Source organism: Phocoena sinus, chromosome 2, assembly GCF_008692025.1.
Source record: "Phocoena sinus isolate mPhoSin1 chromosome 2, mPhoSin1.pri, whole genome shotgun sequence".
NCBI classification, from domain to species: domain Eukaryota; kingdom Metazoa; phylum Chordata; class Mammalia; order Artiodactyla; family Phocoenidae; genus Phocoena; species Phocoena sinus.
The window spans coordinates 162,946,219-162,966,144 of NC_045764.1; the positions used below are offsets into that span (position 1 = coordinate 162,946,219).

Below are 19,926 nucleotides of genomic sequence, written 5' to 3' on the forward strand. Positions count from 1 at the left end.
GCTTTGCTTTCTTTTTAGCGGTGAAGCCACTTGTAAACAGAGAATGCATTAGGTGGAGATTATCAAAACTTCAGTCTGAGCCTCCACCCAGATATATTGTGGGCAACTGATTGGCAGTGGAAAAATAGATACAATGCTCTTCTTAAGCTATAGGGACAGGTTACTTAGTAACCATAGAATGTTTAAGTTCTGTTCACAGAGACTTCTCTTAATTGGACAGAAAGATTTAAGAAACACCGCTGGGGAGAAATTGGAGCTGTGGAGGCCTATTACAGTTACTAGCTGGCTTAATATCTGCAATTCTGGCAGCCTTTCCAAAGGGTCACGATATGAGTGATTCTTTTCAAGAAACAAGAAGCCAGCTAAGCTACCTCCAGAGTCATAATTTTGTGCTCTTTTAAAATATAGGAAAAATGAAAATAAAGTGTGGAATGGAGCGTAAAAGTGCAGCGAACTCTGTGGTGTTACAGCTCTGATAAATTTCTGTGGACAAGATGATATTTGTGTTCAGATATCAGAGTTCTTTTTCTTACGAGAACTCAAAATGGTCATTTGGGATCAGTTTATCCTATTATCACTCTTTTTTTGTCTATCTGTCCTTTTTTTTCTAGCTGTTAAGCACATGTTGCTTTATAGAGATTATGGTCATTACTGTTCTCTCCAGCTTTAACAATAAAATTAAGAAAACTCAAGTTATAGGTTGACAATGATGAAGATTTTTTTATTCATGAAGGGCCTTCAGATAATACAGTAATTTCTTCCTGTGCTCAAGAAAGAACTCGGTATATATGTCACTAACAATTATTGGAGAAGCTCTACCTTGAAGTCACGTTTCAAAATGCTTTTCACTCCTTACACTCCTTGAGTAAGATTTGTAAGTTAATGTTGCCTCCTATGGCTTGACTGTCTTCCTCATAGAGATGCAGCTTAAAACTTTCCTAAAGCCCCCTCTAGTGACAAACAGCAAATTAATCCATTACTTCATAACATGCTAATACTGCCAAGCTCTGAAGTTCCATTTTCTCATTTACTTATTAGATGAATGAATAGCTACAGTATTTTGATTGGAGAATGACTGAGAAATAGTCAATAGCTCAAATTTCCAAGGTTTCCACCAAAACCTAAGGGATTTTGTTTTGAGACTGGGGCCAACATATAGGGCACATTGATCATTTAATTTCATTTCTTTTCTCTGCCCTGATAGGTACACCTTAAAAAATATTCCCTAAAAAAAGTCCTTCATTTTTGTCCTTCAGGGACTTTAAAGATGAAAATATGTTCATAATTAGCCATTGAATGGGAAAAGATTATCTTGGCCTTTACCTCTTGGTGCTTTCACTGCATTTACTGGATAGTTTTCATTGATGATACTGAGCATGGCCAAGCAGACAAATATAAATTCCAGGAATCCTCTGAATTATGCAAGTAATGGTACTCTATAAAGATATAGATTAAATGTAAATGTAATAATACAATATGTCTTAAAATAATATATAATAAAATAGAATAAATGAACAATATAGTATATGTATTAGGCTATATATTATGGTATGTAATAATACATAGTTTATTTTATTTATATCCCCATTTCCAAAGGGCTTCAAACTCATCTAATTAAAAATAGGCTTGATTAGGGGCAAAGGCACCGACCGTCCCCATGGCGGCTGTGCTGGAGCCCGGGGAGCCCAGGAAGGGGAAGCCGTTTAAGCTCCTATGAATTTTAGATGTTGAAAACATTCCCTATGCACGGGATTCGATATTATACGGCTCATTAGGATCTGTTGAGGCTGGCTTTGGACATTTTTTGTTAACCAGTAGAATTAGAAGATCACGTGATGTTGGAAGTAGGAGGTTTTATCTTGGTAACTTTAGGATGCTGGTTCAATTGTAGGTATAATTATGCAAAGCTAAGAATCCAGGAAAGACTTGCCAGAGAAGGAATTAAAAACAAGATTTTATATGAAAGTATCCACCTTGATCCTGAAAGAAAACAAACCAACGGTGGCGGCAGCAGCAATTGAGCAGTCTTGAGCTTAGAAAACCTGGATACAATTCACTTCAGTGTGAACAAAGCTGAGATCAACTACAGAAAGCATTTTATGTACCATAAGAAGTCTTTCAATCAAGTAAAGAAAGTATGTGTAAGTTGCAGTCTTTTTTACACATGTATGAATATTTACAAACTTATTCTGGCCCTGTATCTACTGTCAGTATAACACACAGTGGACTCATACTTAAAATAAACCTCATGTTTAATGCTTTAAAAAATAAGTTTGATTAAACCATTAAATAAGAGTAGAAGAATAAAAGCCACCTGCCTAATAAAGGGAATTAAAGAGGTAAATAGAAAAATAGGCTATGAATAGTTATTGCAACTGAGCACAAGTCTTAGTTTTGAGCTGACAAGCTAAGACAAAAAGAAGAAACTCAATAATAAAAGTAAACATAGCAATGCATTAAGGGAGAAAATTGTTTTCCTTCTAAAATACAGATACAAGCCTCCAGATATCAATAACAAAAATGTACCATTGGAATGATTTCTTAACAATGAGAAATTCATGTTTAAATACTCAACAAAAGGTCTTCAGGAATGTCTAATCTCCAAGACTTTTGTAACTGGTGGTGATTCCCCAGTGGAAGCGTGTTCTTGGAAACTAAATCTACAATAAGCCCATAACAGCTGCATGCATCTGCCTATGATCATGGGTTATCTCCTGGGAACAGCAACCAGAAAGGATCTTCTCTCTCTTCTTTATACACAGAGTGAAAGCCAAGGACAAATTAAAATGCACTTATGATAATATGTTCTCTGCTAAAATTGGAGAGAAAAAGACCCTATTGTCCACTTCTTGAAAGAATTGGAATAAAATACTTAAAAGAAAAATAATGAAATGAGGATGGCTTCAGCTGAAGTTGGATAGCAAGCAATATAGTCTTCAGAACCCTCTCCCACTTTGCTGTCTTCGCTTAATCGTGGAGGCCCTTTCCTATCTGAAACTCAAATTTACTTTTGATACCCAAAATCTACTTTCACAAGAGAAGCTGGCATCACCTTTGTGTGAGTCAAGTCACTGTGTTGCTTCTCCCAGAGGCACTTGCCCTTTATGTTTTGGTTCTAATTCAATCTAACAAATGCTTACTGGAGGCCTATTATATGCAAGATATTTTCCAGATGCTAGTAGTGGAATAAAAGGTTTCAGGGATTTCAAGCATTAATGAGTAGGTAGGCAAGAGTGTTTTTGTTCTCTCGGTAACACCTGACTCTCTACCCCTGCACCCTTCTAAATGACTTCTGCTGTTGGGGGCCACAGAACCATCACACACACTTCCATATTTCTCAGATTTTGAATCTAATTTTCTCCTTTCCCTAGAGTCTTAGAGAATCAGGAGTTCAGACGAATTTCTGGCTTATTCCCCTTTCCTTTTCATAGTGTTCCTGACTTACTCCCTTATGCCTGAATTTCCTGATACCCAAGTTCTTCCGAGACAAAGTCTTAGAAGAGAGAAAACTTTTATTTTCTGAACATCTCATTTTGCCAGGCACTGTATGTGTTATTCCTTACAACTACAAAGTTAGTAGCATCTCTTACATCTTAGAAAAGAGGGGCTTGAGGCTTGGAGAGGTTTGGAAACGAATTCAAGAAATTTAGGAACTAACTGTGGCAAAAAACTCACAATTAAGTTCCACATATCTGACTCCAAAGCCAGTACTTTTTCCATTACAGCAGAGGTTGGGTGTGTGTGTGTGTGTGTGTGTGTGTGTGTGTGTGCGCGCGGTTTTGCCTCTCAGGGGAACTTTGGCAACAGCTGGAGACATTTTTTGTCACAACCAGGGGTGGAGTGGGTGGGTTGCTACTGGCATGCAGTGCATAGAGGCCAGGGATGCTGCTAAACATCCTACAGTGCACAGGACAGCCACCCCCCAACAAAGAATTATGAATCCAGCCCAAAATGTCAGTAGAGCTGCTGCTGAGAAGCGACACATTACTATGCTCCACACCCCATTCTGTTCTTATTTCCAAGGATTCAAAAGTAACTGCTTCAAAATTAAACAAATTGTTCAAAGTTACGGATAAATCAATGCCTTGTTCATGTTGCAACTCTCTTCCATCATAAAGGAAAACACATTGGCGCCTTAAGATAAAAAAGGCGGTGGGGGGGGGTGTTGGTGGAAGAGGATGGAGGAAGCTCAGTAAACAGAAAGGAAATGCAAACTGATTACTGGGGTTAAGAATTAAGATATAAATATGTAGATGTTTTTCATCCCCAGGATTTTCACTAATCCAAATGTTCACGTACTGCTTGGAAATTTAATTATTTGGAGCTGGTTAAATGTTACCCTGACCTCAACCAACAACTGCGTTTGACTTCCTTCCGGGACCCAAGGGACACGGATGCCGGATGAGACTACCATCTCTCCCCTCTCTTCCCGAAGGGATGAGGCCTGCCAGGTGCTGGTGGCTCGACTCCTGACTGGCGGCCGCTCTGTGGACTACTGGCAGAGATCCAGAGCAACAGACTGGCCCTTGGGGCTCTTTCCCCGCCCAGTCCGTCCACCCTAGCGTCCTCTGCGGCGGGGGGCGGGGCTGCGGGGCCGCGGGAGCGCACGTGCCTGCGCCGTGACGTCACAACCCAGGCGCCTTGGAGCCTGCACTTAGCAACCTGCTTTGCGTCAGTCTTCAGCTCCTGCCGCCGCCCGTGGCTTCTTTCTCGCCAAACGTCTGCTGCGGGGGCTGGCCCGGCCCCGGGAAGGACCAAAGGGGACCCAGCGTGTCCCCACGGCGGCTGCAAGAGGATCTAAGTATGGATGGCAGCCGGAGAGGTAAAGGGCAGCTGTCGCGGGCGACCGCCATCTCGCGTCGACCCGCTCTCCGACCCTCGGGTAACGGGCCGCGCGGGTCGAGGCCGCGCGCTGGGCGCTCCCCGACCCCTGCTTAGTCGCCGGTGTTGACCCGAGTGTTGCCCCGAGCTGCCCAGGCCTCTCGCCCGGGATGAAGCCCTGCTTGCGGGATTCACAGATCCACTTTTTGCTCAGAACTTCTTGCCCTCACTCCAGGAGGCCCTGTCCCCTGAATTCGGGGTCGGAGGCAGAGGAACCAAATGTGGTCTTTGGAGTCAGACCTCCCTGGGCCCAAAATTAAGCCCCGCTGCACTCCCGAGGGGTGAGCCTCAGTTTCCTCATCTCGAGCCATGGGTGGTGGTAAAAACACCCATGGATTTTTTTTTTTACATTAAATGGGTAAAAACACCCATTTAATCTTGAGGATTAAATGCGGATAATACATACAAAGCTCCTGGCACATTGTAAGTACTCAGTAAATACAAAATCCTTCATACTGTAACCCCGTCCCCGCCCCCCCGAAAAAAAAACACCATTGAGTAACCCAGGGCTTCTCTAACTTTAGTGCGAATAGGAATCACCTAGGAATCTTGTTAAAATGCTGGTTATGATTCAGTAAGTCTGATGCGGGGGGGGGGGGGGGGCGGCGGCTGAGATTTTACATTTCTAATAAGCTTCCAAATGATGCAGCATTGCTGGCTACAGTTTTAGGAGCAAAGGACTAATCCATGGTCACTATGTATACCTGCCCTTGACTGAATACTCTGGGTTAAAAATGTACATCACTGTGGAACAATTTGAGCCATATAACTTTAAATTTCTAGGAGTCAGCCCAGTCTAAATAATCTGCATCTTGGCACTTTCTGAGCGAGGCAGATAAGGCAGTCTTCAGACCTCTTCTCCCAATTCAGTGCTCTTATCTATTTTAAACTGTACCTTTAAACCAAGCTGCTGGATGGTTCCTTGCAACAAGTCTTGCTTTGAATACAAGTGCACCTCTATTATGTAATCATTGATCAAAATAAGTGCTGTTCTAAATGTAGGAGATAACTATTCATTGATCACCAAATGGTATACTCTGACACCTTGCCACCTAAGTTCCAGAAAAAGCAAACAAAAGTGCTGTTAATGGTTTTCAGAAGTTTTACCACATAGGCTAACATTACTCTTGCTGTGTACCAGAAACTATTGCCAAGTTAACGTTTTTCAATCCACAGAACATCTTGTACATAGGTATTCGCATTTTACAGTGAAGAAACTAAAAGATCATAAGTAACTTGCCGAGGTCACAGTTAAGTGGCACAACAGGCTTTGAATCCAGGTGTGATGAATGTGAAACCCAAGAGCCATTGTTTTACTTAACTATCCCATGGTAGAAGTGGGAGCATGGGAAAGGATATATGTAAAATTTAGAATATAATAGACTTAGTGTCAGTATTTATTAATTAAATTATTTTTAAAGTCAGGCTCATGTCAAAATGTAAAAAGGTTTCTATTTTTATAACTTACCCAATTTAATTAGCTTCATTTTTAGGACATTATATAATATATAGTATCAAACGTTTTTTATTTTGAGTTTTTAAACAAAATGTAATATCCAACAGAGATCTAGGGTAGTCAGTTCTCCTATACCATAATTATTAATAGGAAACCATAAGTAATTTTAGCCAGAGCTAAAATTCTTAATTTTAACTGAAAGTATTGCACTTTCTAAATTTCTTTGATTTCATTAAGAGGTTACCTTTGATGCTTTCAAGAGCACAAAATATTAAGACATCTAACGTTATAATTTATCTTTTGTCATTTGTTCTCTCTGACATTGTGCTTTCTAACTTCTCTAGATATACCTGCTTTTTCTTTTTCTGTGAACTGAAGGGAAACACACATACATTAGAAAGGAATTTGGAGGGAATAAACTACATACTTCTTAGCCTGTTTCACTTGATATAGTAGCTTGGAGCATGGTTTGAGCCCTAAGCAATTTATATTGATCAAGATAGTGTAATGGTTGACTCAGAAGCCAGACTGCCTAGGTTCAGACCCGAAATCTGTCACATAGTAGTTGTGTAATCTTGAGGAAATTACATGCTTACCTCTTTGTGTTTCATCTATAAAGTGGGGATAATGATAGTACCCCTCATAGGATTATTGTAAGGATTACGTGAATTTGTTTCTACAAAGTGCTTAGAACAGTGTCAGGCACAATTAGCGGTATTCAGTAAGTTAGCATTTGACTACAGGTGAAGAAGCCCAACTCAAGATGGCTTAAGCTAAAATAGGACTTTTTGAGTTGATGTACAAATAGGCTAGGGAGGGTAGAGCTTCAAACATGGTTAGATCCCGATACTCAGACGATGTTACCAGGGATCTCATTTGGTCTTGGTTACACTTCCCTCTGTGTAGGCTTCGTTCTCAGACAGGTTCCCATTGTGTTGTGCAAGATGGCCACCAGTAGTGCCACGCTTATTTATGTTCTAGGAATTTCCTAAGAGTTCCAGTAAAAATCCCATGATTGTGTCTCATTGGCTGGACTTGGGTCACAGTCATTCCTGATTCAGTCATCATTGCTGGCCAGTTTGGGGTGATATGCCCACCTCTGAGCAGTGGGCTCCACTTGAACCAGCTGGGCTAAGAGAGGGGAGGAGTGGTTCCCCAAGCAGGTTGAGGTCCTATTTCCAGATAAAGGGGCATTGGATTCTGGGCAGGCAAAAAGTCAACACTTTTTTCCCTCTGGAGAAATAAGGTTTGCTTGAGAGTTTGTTGGTTAGTTTGCTCTTTTTATGTTTAGTCTGTCTCTCCGGGCAAAAACTGTGCTAATTTCATGACTGTCTTCATTACCAGCTCAAGTGGTATCACCTTGACTTCTCTTGTCCTAAATAAGTTAATATTTTTCCTTCTGGCTCTCTGGCCTATGATGTAGAAGGAGCTTCTTGGGTATTCTGATCTCAGATTGTTTTTTGTTTTAGTCTGTTCTGGCAGGCTTTGTTCTCTGATCCTAGACTTTAGTTCTACTATCTCGATAGCTCTTTTTCTATTTTCAAACATCATATTTCTTCCAGACTTTGTGTCTTCCCCACACCGTTATAGCTTATAAAAGTCCACCTGATAGCAGACTGGCCATTTTACCCACTTAAAACATGCCTTGGGATACACTATGTTTTGCACGTTAAATTCCATTAAACTCTGTAACTCAGCCTTCCTATCTTGGAGGTTACCCCTCAAAACACAATCACTTTTTCGGGAGAGAAGTTATTTTGTGATAAAGTATATATCTAATTTTCTGACAGCTTATCTGGTCTGAAACATGAGACACTGACTTTAGGGGACATAGTGAGTTTTCCATCACTAGAGGTGCTTTTAAATATAAGATGTTTAGGGACTTCCCTGGTGGCTCAGTGGTTAAAAATCCACCTGCCATTGCAGGGGACACGGGTTCGAGCCCTGGTTGGGGAAGATCCCACATGCTGCAGAGCAGCTAACCCCGTGGGCTTCAACTACTTAGCCTGCGCTCTAGAGCCCACGAGCCACAACTGCTGAGCCCACATGCCACAACTACTGAAGCCCGGTGCCTAGAGTCCGTGCTCCGCAACAAGAGAAGCCACCGCAGTGAGAAGCCCACGCACTGCAACAAAGAGTAGCCCCCACTTGCCGCAACTAGAGAAAGCCCATGGGCAGCAATGAAGACTCAACACAGCCATGAATAAATAAATGAATGAATGAATGAATGAATGAGTAAATAAATTTATGAATATAAGATGCTTAGATAGAATCCAACCAAGAGGGTAAGTGGGTTGGACTAGATGAACCTTAAGACATCTTTAATCATTAAATTCTGATTCTGACATTTTTATATACTTATATATAATAATATTATACTGTATAATTTATAATTTACCAAATTACTTTGTGAGAGGATTACTTAAAGTTATTTTTAAGGACAGACCAGCCTATGATTAACTGAAATAGTTAATCATATGTATCAACTGAAAATCTAGTTGTGTTCTGTCTCAAAATCATTTAAAAACCAGTAGGTCAGTGATTTACTGAATAAAGTCAGTATATATCAAATAACATAATTAATGTGTTTATCATTTTATCCAGTGAAACTTAAGCCTCAAGGCACAACTGCTTTGAAAATTACTTATTTTCTTAAAAGAGAAAGCCTTTTATCTATGGCCGCCGAATTTTTGTGTGATATATCATTGCTGGTTAGTAATATGATTGAATAAAATTTTAAACAATTTTGGTAAAGATAAGTTTATTATTTTTTATGTGTTCAGTAGTGTCTTTGTGAAAGTTGTGTTTCATTTATCCTAATTCATGTTTTTTTTGTTAAAAGTGAGAGCAACCTCTGTCCTTCCCAGATATGGTCCACCCTGCCTATTTAAAGGACACTTGAGCACCAAAAGTAATGGTAAGTGAGGTACTTAAAATGGTAAAAGATTGTTAAAAGATTGACCAAGTGTGTTTCCTTTACTTGTAAATTATATAACATGATGAAAAAATACTTCATTTAATCAATATTTGAACTTCATATTATCAATTATAATTACATATTATGGGAGTTCTTGAGGTTAGAGAATTTAGGAGCCCATCATGCCCTGGATGTGGACCTTGCTACCTTGTGCTCCCTGCTGCAGCTCCAGCCCAGCTCTTCTCTGCTGGCCAGCTACCCTGGCTGAAGGCATGCCTTCCTTGTTAAAATGGTCATTAGCAGATTGTTAAAGACACAGCACTGAAAAGGAAAAGCTGTGCAGAGGAAAAGAGCCCTTGGAAAATGCATTTTGTATCAGGAGCAAACACTTATCCAACTGGGCCTCTTTATCCAATTGGACTTCTAGATCCTATGAAAGCGGAATCTGTATTCTGTAGATGTTTTCACATTTTAAACCCTTTAAAGTAAATTTTAATGTACATTTAAAGTATTTTTATAATTATAGCTTAAAATGTTTAAGCCTGGGTTTTTAGGCAAAATACTAATCGAAAGTCTTTCTTTCCTTATTTACATGAAAAATCCTTTATACTGATCTTCCAAATGTGAAAGAAGAATCATTTTCCATTACCTCATTTATTTCTTTGTAATAAAGCATATATATACACATAGAGCCAGAATCATAAACTTTGAAAATCAATTTTTAAATAAAAATTTTGAACTAGTTTTAAAAGATACATATATAGAAAAGCAGGATGAAGAACAATACGTCTTATACTAACTTTTTTTTAAAGAATATATGTGCAGAGCTGGTATAGGAATAGTGATTGTAAGTATGAGGTTGCCTTGGTTCACATCTAAACTGCATCCTTTATCAGCTGTGTGACCTTGAAGACCTTACTCACATCTCTCTGCCTCAGTTTGCACGTCTATTAAATGGTGATAATAATGACTAAATGAGTTTTTACAGGTAAAGAGCTTAGAGCAATATATGCATGCATGGTACCTATTCAATAAATGTTTTTAGTAGTAGTTGTAGTATTAGTGTCAAGATTATCATTATTGTATATACTTTTATTATGCATAGAATTTTCTTGGAAGGATACATTAAAAAAGTAGCAGAGTATACTTCTGGGAGAGGAGACTAGGGGTCAGGGCAGGAAATTCACTTATTTTTCAATGTCTCTATGCCATTTTAGCTATAATTTTTAACCACATGCATGTATTACTTCTCAAAAACTTTTTAATGTTTAAAGAAGTTATGTCTACATTTTATACATTTATACTCATATATACATGCTTAATTCTAAGATTTCTTTTAACAGTTTAGAGGAGGTCAAGAAGTTTAATGTCATCCAATATTTTTGTAATTATACTTAAGATAGTCCTAATACTTCAAAAAGAATGCAGTAAACAGATTTGTAGGTCTTGTTTTCAGATATAAAATTAGAAGTTTGCATCTCAGAATAGAATCTTTGCCTAGAGTTTGGGATTTGTTTGATTTCCCAGACTCCATGTATTCAAGTGTTAACAATGGTAACATTATTTTATCATCAGGCAAGCAGCTAAACATTTTTAGTTATGAGATTGAGAGCTGTCGATAAGAAATAGTTTTGTAAATGTAATGGTAGATTATATTTCTCAGTCTTTTCCCAAAACTCTCAGGCTTGTAAAACTTATTCCTAGAAAGGTTTGAACCCAAAGTAGTGAATAGCTCATTATCAGTGCAAGGTGACAGCTAGGACATCTTCAGCATCACAGATATAATGTCAGTATCTCCATGGTTAAACTTCAGAACATTTTATAAAAAGGAGCTTAATAATCAGTAACTTGTTTATCTCATGATGACTTTTATATTTTAAATATATAATGATTAAATATGTTTTAATTTTTAGCTTTTTGCACTGACTCCTCCTCTCTCAGACTAAGTACCCTCCAACTGGTCAAGAATCACATGGCTGTTCACTATAATAAAATCCTTTCAGCCAAAGGTAAAAATGTGCAAATGTTAACTTTCTGTACCCAATTTAAACCCTTCTCAGCTTCACTTCTAGTTAATGTAAATCTGTAGCAAAAATGAATACATTATATACCCATGGGTTTGTGTTTGGTGTAGTAAGATACCAACCACAGACTCTATATACCTAGCAAATTCAAAATGCCATTTTTATTAACTGTATTTGAATGTAATGTCTATGTTGTTTCATTTTACCTGTTATTCCTAATATATTTTTGCGATTAGATGCTGATCTTAATATAACAAAAGTTTATGATCTCTTCTGTTTTCAAATTTGAAGAAGCTACACAGAGAAGATGGTAACTACAATTTTTTTCTTTTTGTCAGCTTTTTGAGGTGTAACTTAAATATAATAAAATGAACTAATTTTAAGTGTACAGTTGAAATTTTTGAAAAATATATACATTTTTATGATTACCACTACAGTCATGCTATAAAAGAAGGATGGGCTAACTACAGCTTGCAGGCCAAGTCATCCTGCCACCTGTTTTTGTACAGCTCCTGAACTAAGAGTGCTATTTATATTTTTAAATGGTTGAAAAAAATCAGAAGAATGTGAGCGTTACATAAAATTGAAATTCTGTCGTCCATAAATAAACACAGTCACATTCATTCTTTTACACATCGTGTATGGTGGCTTTTACACTAAAAGGCAGAGTTGACTAGTTGTGACAGAGGCTATAGCACCCTGCAAAGCCTGTAGAATTAGCTCTCTGTTACTTTACAGAGAATGTTCACTGACTCCTGGTATAGAACATTTTCATCGTCCCAAAAGGTTCTCCCTGGTCCTTTGCAATCACTCTCTTCCCTCCAGTTCCTGGCAACCACTGATCTCTTTTCTCTCACTATAGTTTTGCCTCTTATAGAATTTCATATAAATGGAATTATACAATATGTATCATTTTGGGTCTGGCTTATTTCAATTAGTTAACACTTTTGAAACTAATCCATGTTCAGTATTTCTTCCTTGTTATTGCTAAGCAGTATTCCCTTTAATGAATATACCACAATTAGTTTATCACTTCATCAGTTGGTGGACATCTGGATTGTATTGACTCACTTTTGGCAATTAGGAATAAAGCTGCTGTACACATTCACATAGAATCTTTGAATGTATGTTTCCATTTCACTTGGATAAATTTATTTACTAGGAGTGGAATGGTGGCATAATATGGTAAAGTGTATGTTTAACTTTATAAGAAACTGCCAGACCATTTTCCAGAGTGACATTTTTCATTTCCATCATTTCCACATCCTCACCAACATTTCCTATTGGCAGTCCTAGTGGATATGTAATGGTATCTCATAGGGTTTTAGTTTCTATTTCCCTAATGTCTAATGATGTTGAGCAACTTTTTTTTCCCCTTTTTTAAATTGAAACATAGTTGACATACAATATTACGTTTCAGGTGTACTACATAGTGATTTGACATTTGCATACATTATGAAATGATCACCGTCTACTAACCACCTGTCCCCATAAAAAGTTAATTGCAATATTATTGACCCTATTCCTTATGCTATGTAGTACTTATCCGTGGCTTATTTATTGTATAAAGGGAGGCTTGTACCTCTTAATCCCCTTCACCTATTTTGCCCCCCGTTCCCAGCTCCCTCCTTTCTGGCAACCACTCATTTACTCTTTGTATCTCAGTCTTTTCATTTTGTTTGTTCGTTTTGTTTTTCGGATTCCACATATAAGTGAGATCATACAGTATTTGTCTTTTTTGTCTGACTTATTTCACTTCTCATAATACCCTCTAGATCCATTCATGTTATAGCAAAAGACAAGATTTCATTTTTTATGGCTGAGTAATATTCCATCATATATGTACACCACATCATCTTTATTCATTCATCTATCAATAGTCACTTAGCTTGCTCCCATATCTTGGCTATTGTGGATAATGCTGCAGTGAACATTGGAGTGCATATAGCTTTTTAATTACTGTTTTTATTTCCTTCAGGTAAATTCCCAGAAGTGGAATTACTGAATCATATAGTAGTTCTATTTTTAATTTTTTGAGGAACCTTCATACTGTTTTCCATAGTGATTGTACCAATTTACAATCCCACCAGCAGTGCACAGGGGTTCCCTTTTCATTGAGCAACTTTTCTTATGCTTATTTGCCATCTGTGTATCTTCTTTGGTGAAATATCTATTTAAATTTTTTGCCCATTTTTAAAAAATGGATTGTTAGTCTTCTTAGTATTAAGTTTTGAGAGTTCTCTTTATATGAATATGGGTCCTATGTCAGATACATATTTTGCAAATATTTTCTCCCAGTCTGTGACTTGTCTTTTCATTTTCTGAAGTTTTTATTATGAAATAACTTTAGGCTTATAGAAAAGTTGCAAAAATAGTACAGAATTTCAAAGAAACCCTTCACCCAGCTTTCCCTGATGTCAAAATCTTCCAAAGCTATAATACAATTATTAAAACCAGGAAATTAATATTGACACAATATTATTAAATACAGACCTTATTTGAATTCCACCAGTGTCTTTTAATTTTATTTTTTAATTTTATCATTAGAAGAGCTAAAGTTTTAAAATTTTGGTTCATGTTTTCTGAAGTTTATATTTTAAATGATTAAAAAATCTAAAGAAAAATATTTTGTTATATGTGAAATCAAGTCCAGCTTTTCAAATTTTTAATAGTTTATGCTTTTCATATCCTGTTTAAGAAATCTTTGCCTAATCTTAGGTCATTAAGATTTTCTTGCGTGTTTTCTTCTAGAAGTATAAGTGTTAGCTCCTACATTTAAGTTTATAATCCATTTTGGGTTAGTTTTTTTATAAGGTATGATATAAGGATCACTTTTTTGCCTATGGATATCTAAATACTGAAGTACTATCTGTTGAAGAGATTGTCCTTTCCTTATGGAACTGCCTTGTCACTTTTTAAAAGACAATTGACCATATGCAAGAGTCTGTGTCTGGACTTACTCTTCACTTCTGTTGATCTGTTTGTCTATTAGAATACCACACTGCCGTCATCACTATAGCATTACAGTAAGTCTTGAAATTAGATAATGTAGCTGCTCCAATTCTGCTCTTTTATTTTCTCAAGCTTGTTTTTAGACTCCAGTTACAAGTATGTTAAGTGAGTGGTACAGGTAGGTTAAGTCAGTGATGCTCTGCACATTTGTTTTCCAGTCTTTACTCTGTTTCATTTTGAATATTTATATTGCTGTGTTTTCAAGTTCACTAATATTTCTTTCTGCAGTATCTAATGAGCTGTTAATCCCAACCAGTATATTTTTTATCAAAGGTATTTTTCATCTCTATAAGTAGCATAAAAATCAAAACAAGGAAGTGCAAGTTCTGGAACTTTTTGTGATTTTTGCATTTGATATTTATTGTCATTTATAAAAATTAAGAATAATATTAAACAACTGATCTTTCTCTTTCAGCTGCAGTAGACTGCTCAGTTCCACTAAGCATGAGTGCCAGCATCAAATGTAAGTAATTTTTAACATATTGCCTTTTAAAAAATATTATGGTAAACTACACATAACCTAAAATTTACCATCTTAACCATTTTTTTAACTTTATTTTTTTTATAAATTTACTCATTTTTGGCTGCATTAGGTCTTTGTTGCTGTGCATGGGCTTTGTTTTTAGTTGCAGCGAGCGGGGGCTACTCTTCGTTGCGGTGCACAGGCCTCTCATTAAGGTGGCTTCTCTTGTTGTGGAGCACGGGCTCTAGGTGCGCAGGCTTCAGTAGTTGTGGCACATGGGCTCAGTAGTTGTGGCTCACAGGCTCTAGAGCGCAGGCTCAGTAGTTGTGGCGCACGGGCTTAGTAGCTCCACGGCATGTGGGATCTTGCCAGACCAGAGCTCGAACCCGTGTCCCCTGCATTGACAGGCAGATTCTCAACCACTGTGCCACCAGGGAAGAACCCATCTTAACCATTCTTAAGTCTACAATTCAGTGTCATTAAGTGCATTCATATTGTGGTACAGCTATAACCACTATCCATTTTCAGAATTCTTTTCATCTTGCAAAACTGAAACTTCACACCCATTAAAGAGTAACTCCCCATACACCCTGCAACCATCGTTCTATATTCTGTCTCAATGTATTTGACTTCCCTAGGTAACTCATTTAAGTGGAATTATCCAGTGTTTTTCTTTTTGTGATTGACTTATTTCACTTGCACGGTGTCCTTAAGGCTCATCCATGTTGTAATGTGTCAGAAATCTTGCTTTTTAAGGCTGACTAATATTCCATTGTATGTACTACCATATTTTGTTTATATGTTCATAAGTCAATGAACAGTTGGGTTGTTTCCACCTTTTGGCAATTGTGAATAATCCTTCTCTAGACATGGATGTACGAATATTTGTTTGAGACCCTGCTTTCAGTTTTTCTGTGTATATACCCAGAAATGGAATTTCTGGACCATATGGTAAATCTGCTTTTAATCTTATATTCCCAATTTCCAATTTGAGGGTTCCAATTTCTCCATGTTCTCCCCAACACTTGTTCTCTGTTTTTTTTGATAGTAACCCTCCTGATGGGTATTGACATGCTGCATTTTGAGGAAGCATTTTCTAACTTTTAAAAATCATCCATAAAAGAAGCTTGTATTGTATTTCTCACTATAAGAACTTACAGTTGAGCCCAGGCTCTGCCAGTAAATCACTGTGTAACTTTGGATAAGTTATTTAACTACTCTGGGTTTCATTTTTCCTGTATATAAAAATTTGAATAGTACTGAAAAGCTTGGCAAGGTTTAAGTTCTAGAATTCTGTGATTCTCACTGCCCTCAGCTTGTTAAGATTACTGAATTAGGGACTTACCTGGTGGCGCAGCAGTTGAGAATCCGCCTGCCAATGCAGGGGACACGGGTTCGATCCCTGGTCCGGGAGGATCCCACATGCCACCGAGCAACTAAGCCTGTGCACCACAACTACTGAGCCTGCGCTCTAGAGCCCACAGGCCACAACTGCTGAAGCCTGCGTGCCTAGATCCTGTGCTCCGCAACAAGAGAAGTCACTGCAGTGAGAAACCTGCACACCGCCATGAAGAGTAGCCCCCGCTCACCGCAACTAGAGAAAGCATACATGCAGCAACGAAGACCCAACACAGCCAAAAGTAAATAAATAAAATTCTTTTAAATTACTGAATTATTTATTAAAAATACCATAACTGGCACTTTTCTTCAAATAAATATTATCTATTTGTATCCTAATAGCTAACTGATAAACATGGTAGTTATTTGTATCTGAAAAGCTATTGACATATATTATTATAGAATCATGATATATCTCCCCTTTGTATGTACATACATATGGTATGTACATAGAAAAATATTTCTATTTTTAGAAATCTTTACTAAGGAAATAATCAGACCACAAAATTTGAAATTCCTATTTTAAAATGTTCTGAAAGATACCATTTAAGACCTTTTGAGGCCTTTGAGTCCAATCAAGAAATGCATACTTTAAAATAGCCAAAGAGCATGGATATCACAGCCTGTGCTTGTCTTATTGTAATTATATAAATATCAAATATTATAAACTTTAAGTTTAGTATTTTCTTAAGCTGCTGTTTGAACTTGTTATTTACAGTTTGAGAGAGAACTTCTGCATTAAAAAATAAATAACAGCTTCAAGTAGTGCATGCTAAGTGATAAATGAATGAGAGCATAGATAGGAGAATGCCCCTTATGCGCAATCTGGGGAAGATCACAGACAACGGGATTGGTCGTACCTATCTCTGATTGTACATTTTCGTAGTGGAACAGATAGGAACAGATGGGACTTACGCTGAGCCAGTTGCCACCAGTGAGCATAGTGTCTTTATCAGGCCCTGTGCTTGGCACTTTGTATTCTCCCTCTTCTGTGACCTTTACGTTTGCAACAAGCCTTCGTGTAGGTTCTCATATCTTTGAATGAGTCTTAGGATTCGAATAATTTTATAAGAAGGGTAAAGGCATTTTAGGCAAGAGCACAGTGTTGAGTGTATATTTTTAAAGACCAATTTCACCATAGCACACAAGCTATATGGACTAGTCATTTTATGTCTTTCCCTCCTCTTTTGTAAAATGAAAGATAGATAATCTCTAAGGATCCTTCCAGATTTTTAATTTCTATGCTGTATATTTCTTCTTCTGTATCATATTAGTAACTTTTTATAGCACAGAAAACTGGTTCAATATTTTTAGGCTTTCAAAATCTGAATCATTTGAATTAAGGTAGTTTTACCCAGTTGACATTAGATCAAATAATCCTCTTTAACTAGGCTCTAAATGGGAAAGTTTTGGTAAATTTTCATACTGAACAAGTTCCTGAACAATAGATGTATCAGATAAGATTATCTCTTTTTTATTCAGGTTGTGTAATTAACAAGCCTGAATGTATGTATTAATCCTCTTACTGAACCAAATTCACCAATTTAAAATCCAAATTCACCAATTTAAAATAATCAGGCATTTTGCATATTTTGTTTAGTATACTAGAGTTTATTCAGTGACTAGTTCAACAATTATTTATTGGACACCTACTGTTTGCTTTTATAGACCTTACATTCCAGTTGAAGGAGACAAACGATAAGCAAATGCAAAGAAATGAGTAAATATAGACTATATCAGATGGTAATAAGTGCAATGAAAAAGAATGAAGCAGGATAAGGGAGATTGGGACTTTGGAGAAGAAGGCCTCACTGATAAGGTGAGCAGAGACCTGAAAGAAATAAGGGAGAAGCAAGTGGGTAAAGGAGGGAAGAGCAATCAAGATGGAGAAAACAGCACGTACAAAAGCCTTGACATGGCATTGTGATCAGTGGATCCAGGGGAACAGCAAGAAGAGCTGTATAGCTGGTGTGAAATAAGCCAGCTAAAGAGTGACAAGCGATGAGGTCACTGAGATGGGACAAAGAGTTGCAGACTGCATAGGGCTATGACTATTTGCAAGCACTTTGGCTTTCACTCTAAATGAAATTGGAAGCCATTGGAGGGTCTTGAGTAGAGGAGAAGGAACAGGAACTTTAAAAGCATCTTTCTGGCTGGTGAGTTAAGAATAGTCTATAAGGGTCAGTGGTAGAAGCAGAATGACTAGTTAGGAGACAGTAATTCAGATGAGAAATAGTGGTGACTTGGACCAAAGTGCCTGTAAGTAGAGGGAATGTGAAATGGCTGGATTCTGGAAATACTTCAGATGTGTGTCAACAGTATTTACTGATGGACTGGATGTAGATAGAATATGAGAGAAAAAGAAGAGTGAGTCAAAGATGACTCCCAATACTTAGAGTCTGTCAACTAAAATGACAGTTACAACTTACTGAAATGAGGAATATGATAGGAAGATATTTAGGGGAGGAAGTGAATCAAGAGTTGTTAAGTCTTGGTCATTTTAAGTTCAAAATAAATACCTCTTAGAAATCCAGGTGGAGATGCTGAGGAGGCAATTGGAATACAAAGTCTGGAGTTCAGGAGAGAGTTCCAGGATGGAGATAAAAATTCAGAAATTGATGGCATATAAGTTGTATTTAAAGAATTACTCCTATTTTTTGTTTTTAGAATTTAGACTTAGCTAGTGCTTATTTATCCCATGATATTTTCTGCTTTCAGTCAGTTGAGACAGGAGTTTTTCTTTCTGGCCATGTAAATGAAGAAAATTGTGATGGCTAGAAGAATTGCAAAGATTGTAATCACCAAACCAAAGTGTAATTAATAATCATTACTTTGTGTGTTACAAAGCTGATGCTCATTATAATCAGTATGAACTAACTTAGAAACAGGCTTTATAGACATATTTTAAAAGAGAAAGAAATCTGTGGTTTTGAGTCATCTCTGTTTTTATAAGATATACTCTTCTGTCATAGCAGACAACTGACTTGATAATTTCAGTCTTTATCAAAGCTAGAATATCTCTATATACTTTGTTGAATTGTCTAAATAATGCCATATTCTAATGCATTAGAAAGATTTTTTTTTTTTTTTTTTGCGGTACGCGGGCCTCTCACTGTTGTGGCCTCTCCCGTCGCGGAGCACAGGCCCCAGACGCTCAGGCTCAGCGGCCATGGCTCACGGGCCCAGCCGCTCCGCAGCATGTGGGATCTTCCCGGACCGGGGCACGAACCTGTGTCCCCTGCATCGGCAGGCAGACTCTCAACCACTGCGCCACCAGGAAAGCCCGGCTTTATTTTTTATAGCAGTTTTATTGACAAAAATTTTCATACCATAAAATTCATGGATTTTTACTAAGCTTACAGAATTGTGCAATCATCACTACAAACCAGTTTCGGAATATTTTCCTCACCTTAAGAAGATCCCCAAAATGATAGCTTTGCAGCTGCTTCCTCATCCCACTCCTAGCCTTGGAAGCCTGCTTTCTTTCTCTATACATTTGCCTTTTCTGGACATTTTATATAAATGGAGTCATATATGTGTTTTTTTGCATTAGACTTTTACTTAGAATAATGTTTTTGAGATTAACCTATATGGTAACCTAAATCGGTACTTCGTTCCTTTTTAATTGTTAAATAGTATTCTGTTGTATGGATAATGCCACATTTTGTCTATTTATTAATTGACGCGCTGTTTCTGTTTTTTGACCATTATGAATAGTGCGCTATGAACATTCATGTACAAGTCTTTCGTGTGAATATGAATTTTCATTTCTCTT

At 37.4% G+C, this 19,926-nt stretch overlaps 1 protein-coding gene and 1 pseudogene across 10 annotated transcripts in view; both read left to right on the plus strand.

The window, feature by feature from the left end:
• Positions 1 to 1,657: 1,657 nt before the first annotated feature.
• LOC116750006 lies at positions 1,658 to 2,021 on the plus strand (annotated as a pseudogene).
• A 2,633-nt stretch (positions 2,022 to 4,654) lies between these two features.
• The window catches only part of SPATA7 (spermatogenesis associated 7), a 36,125-nt gene continuing 20,853 nt past the window's right edge, over positions 4,655 to 19,926 (plus strand). For 2 of the 10 annotated variants that reach the window (XM_032623901.1, XM_032623902.1), the window contains exons 1-4: positions 4,655 to 4,822; positions 9,180 to 9,254; positions 11,168 to 11,263; positions 14,706 to 14,753. In XM_032623901.1, coding sequence (XP_032479792.1) covers positions 4,804 to 4,822; positions 9,180 to 9,254; positions 11,168 to 11,263; positions 14,706 to 14,753 — 238 coding nt within the window. In that variant the 5' untranslated portion in view covers positions 4,655 to 4,803. Of the gene's footprint in view, positions 4,823 to 9,179; positions 9,255 to 11,167; positions 11,264 to 11,514; positions 11,589 to 14,705; positions 14,754 to 19,926 lie in introns of those variants that run through there. The other 8 variants (XM_032623908.1, XM_032623906.1, XM_032623904.1 and 5 more) reach the window with 7 other exon arrangements.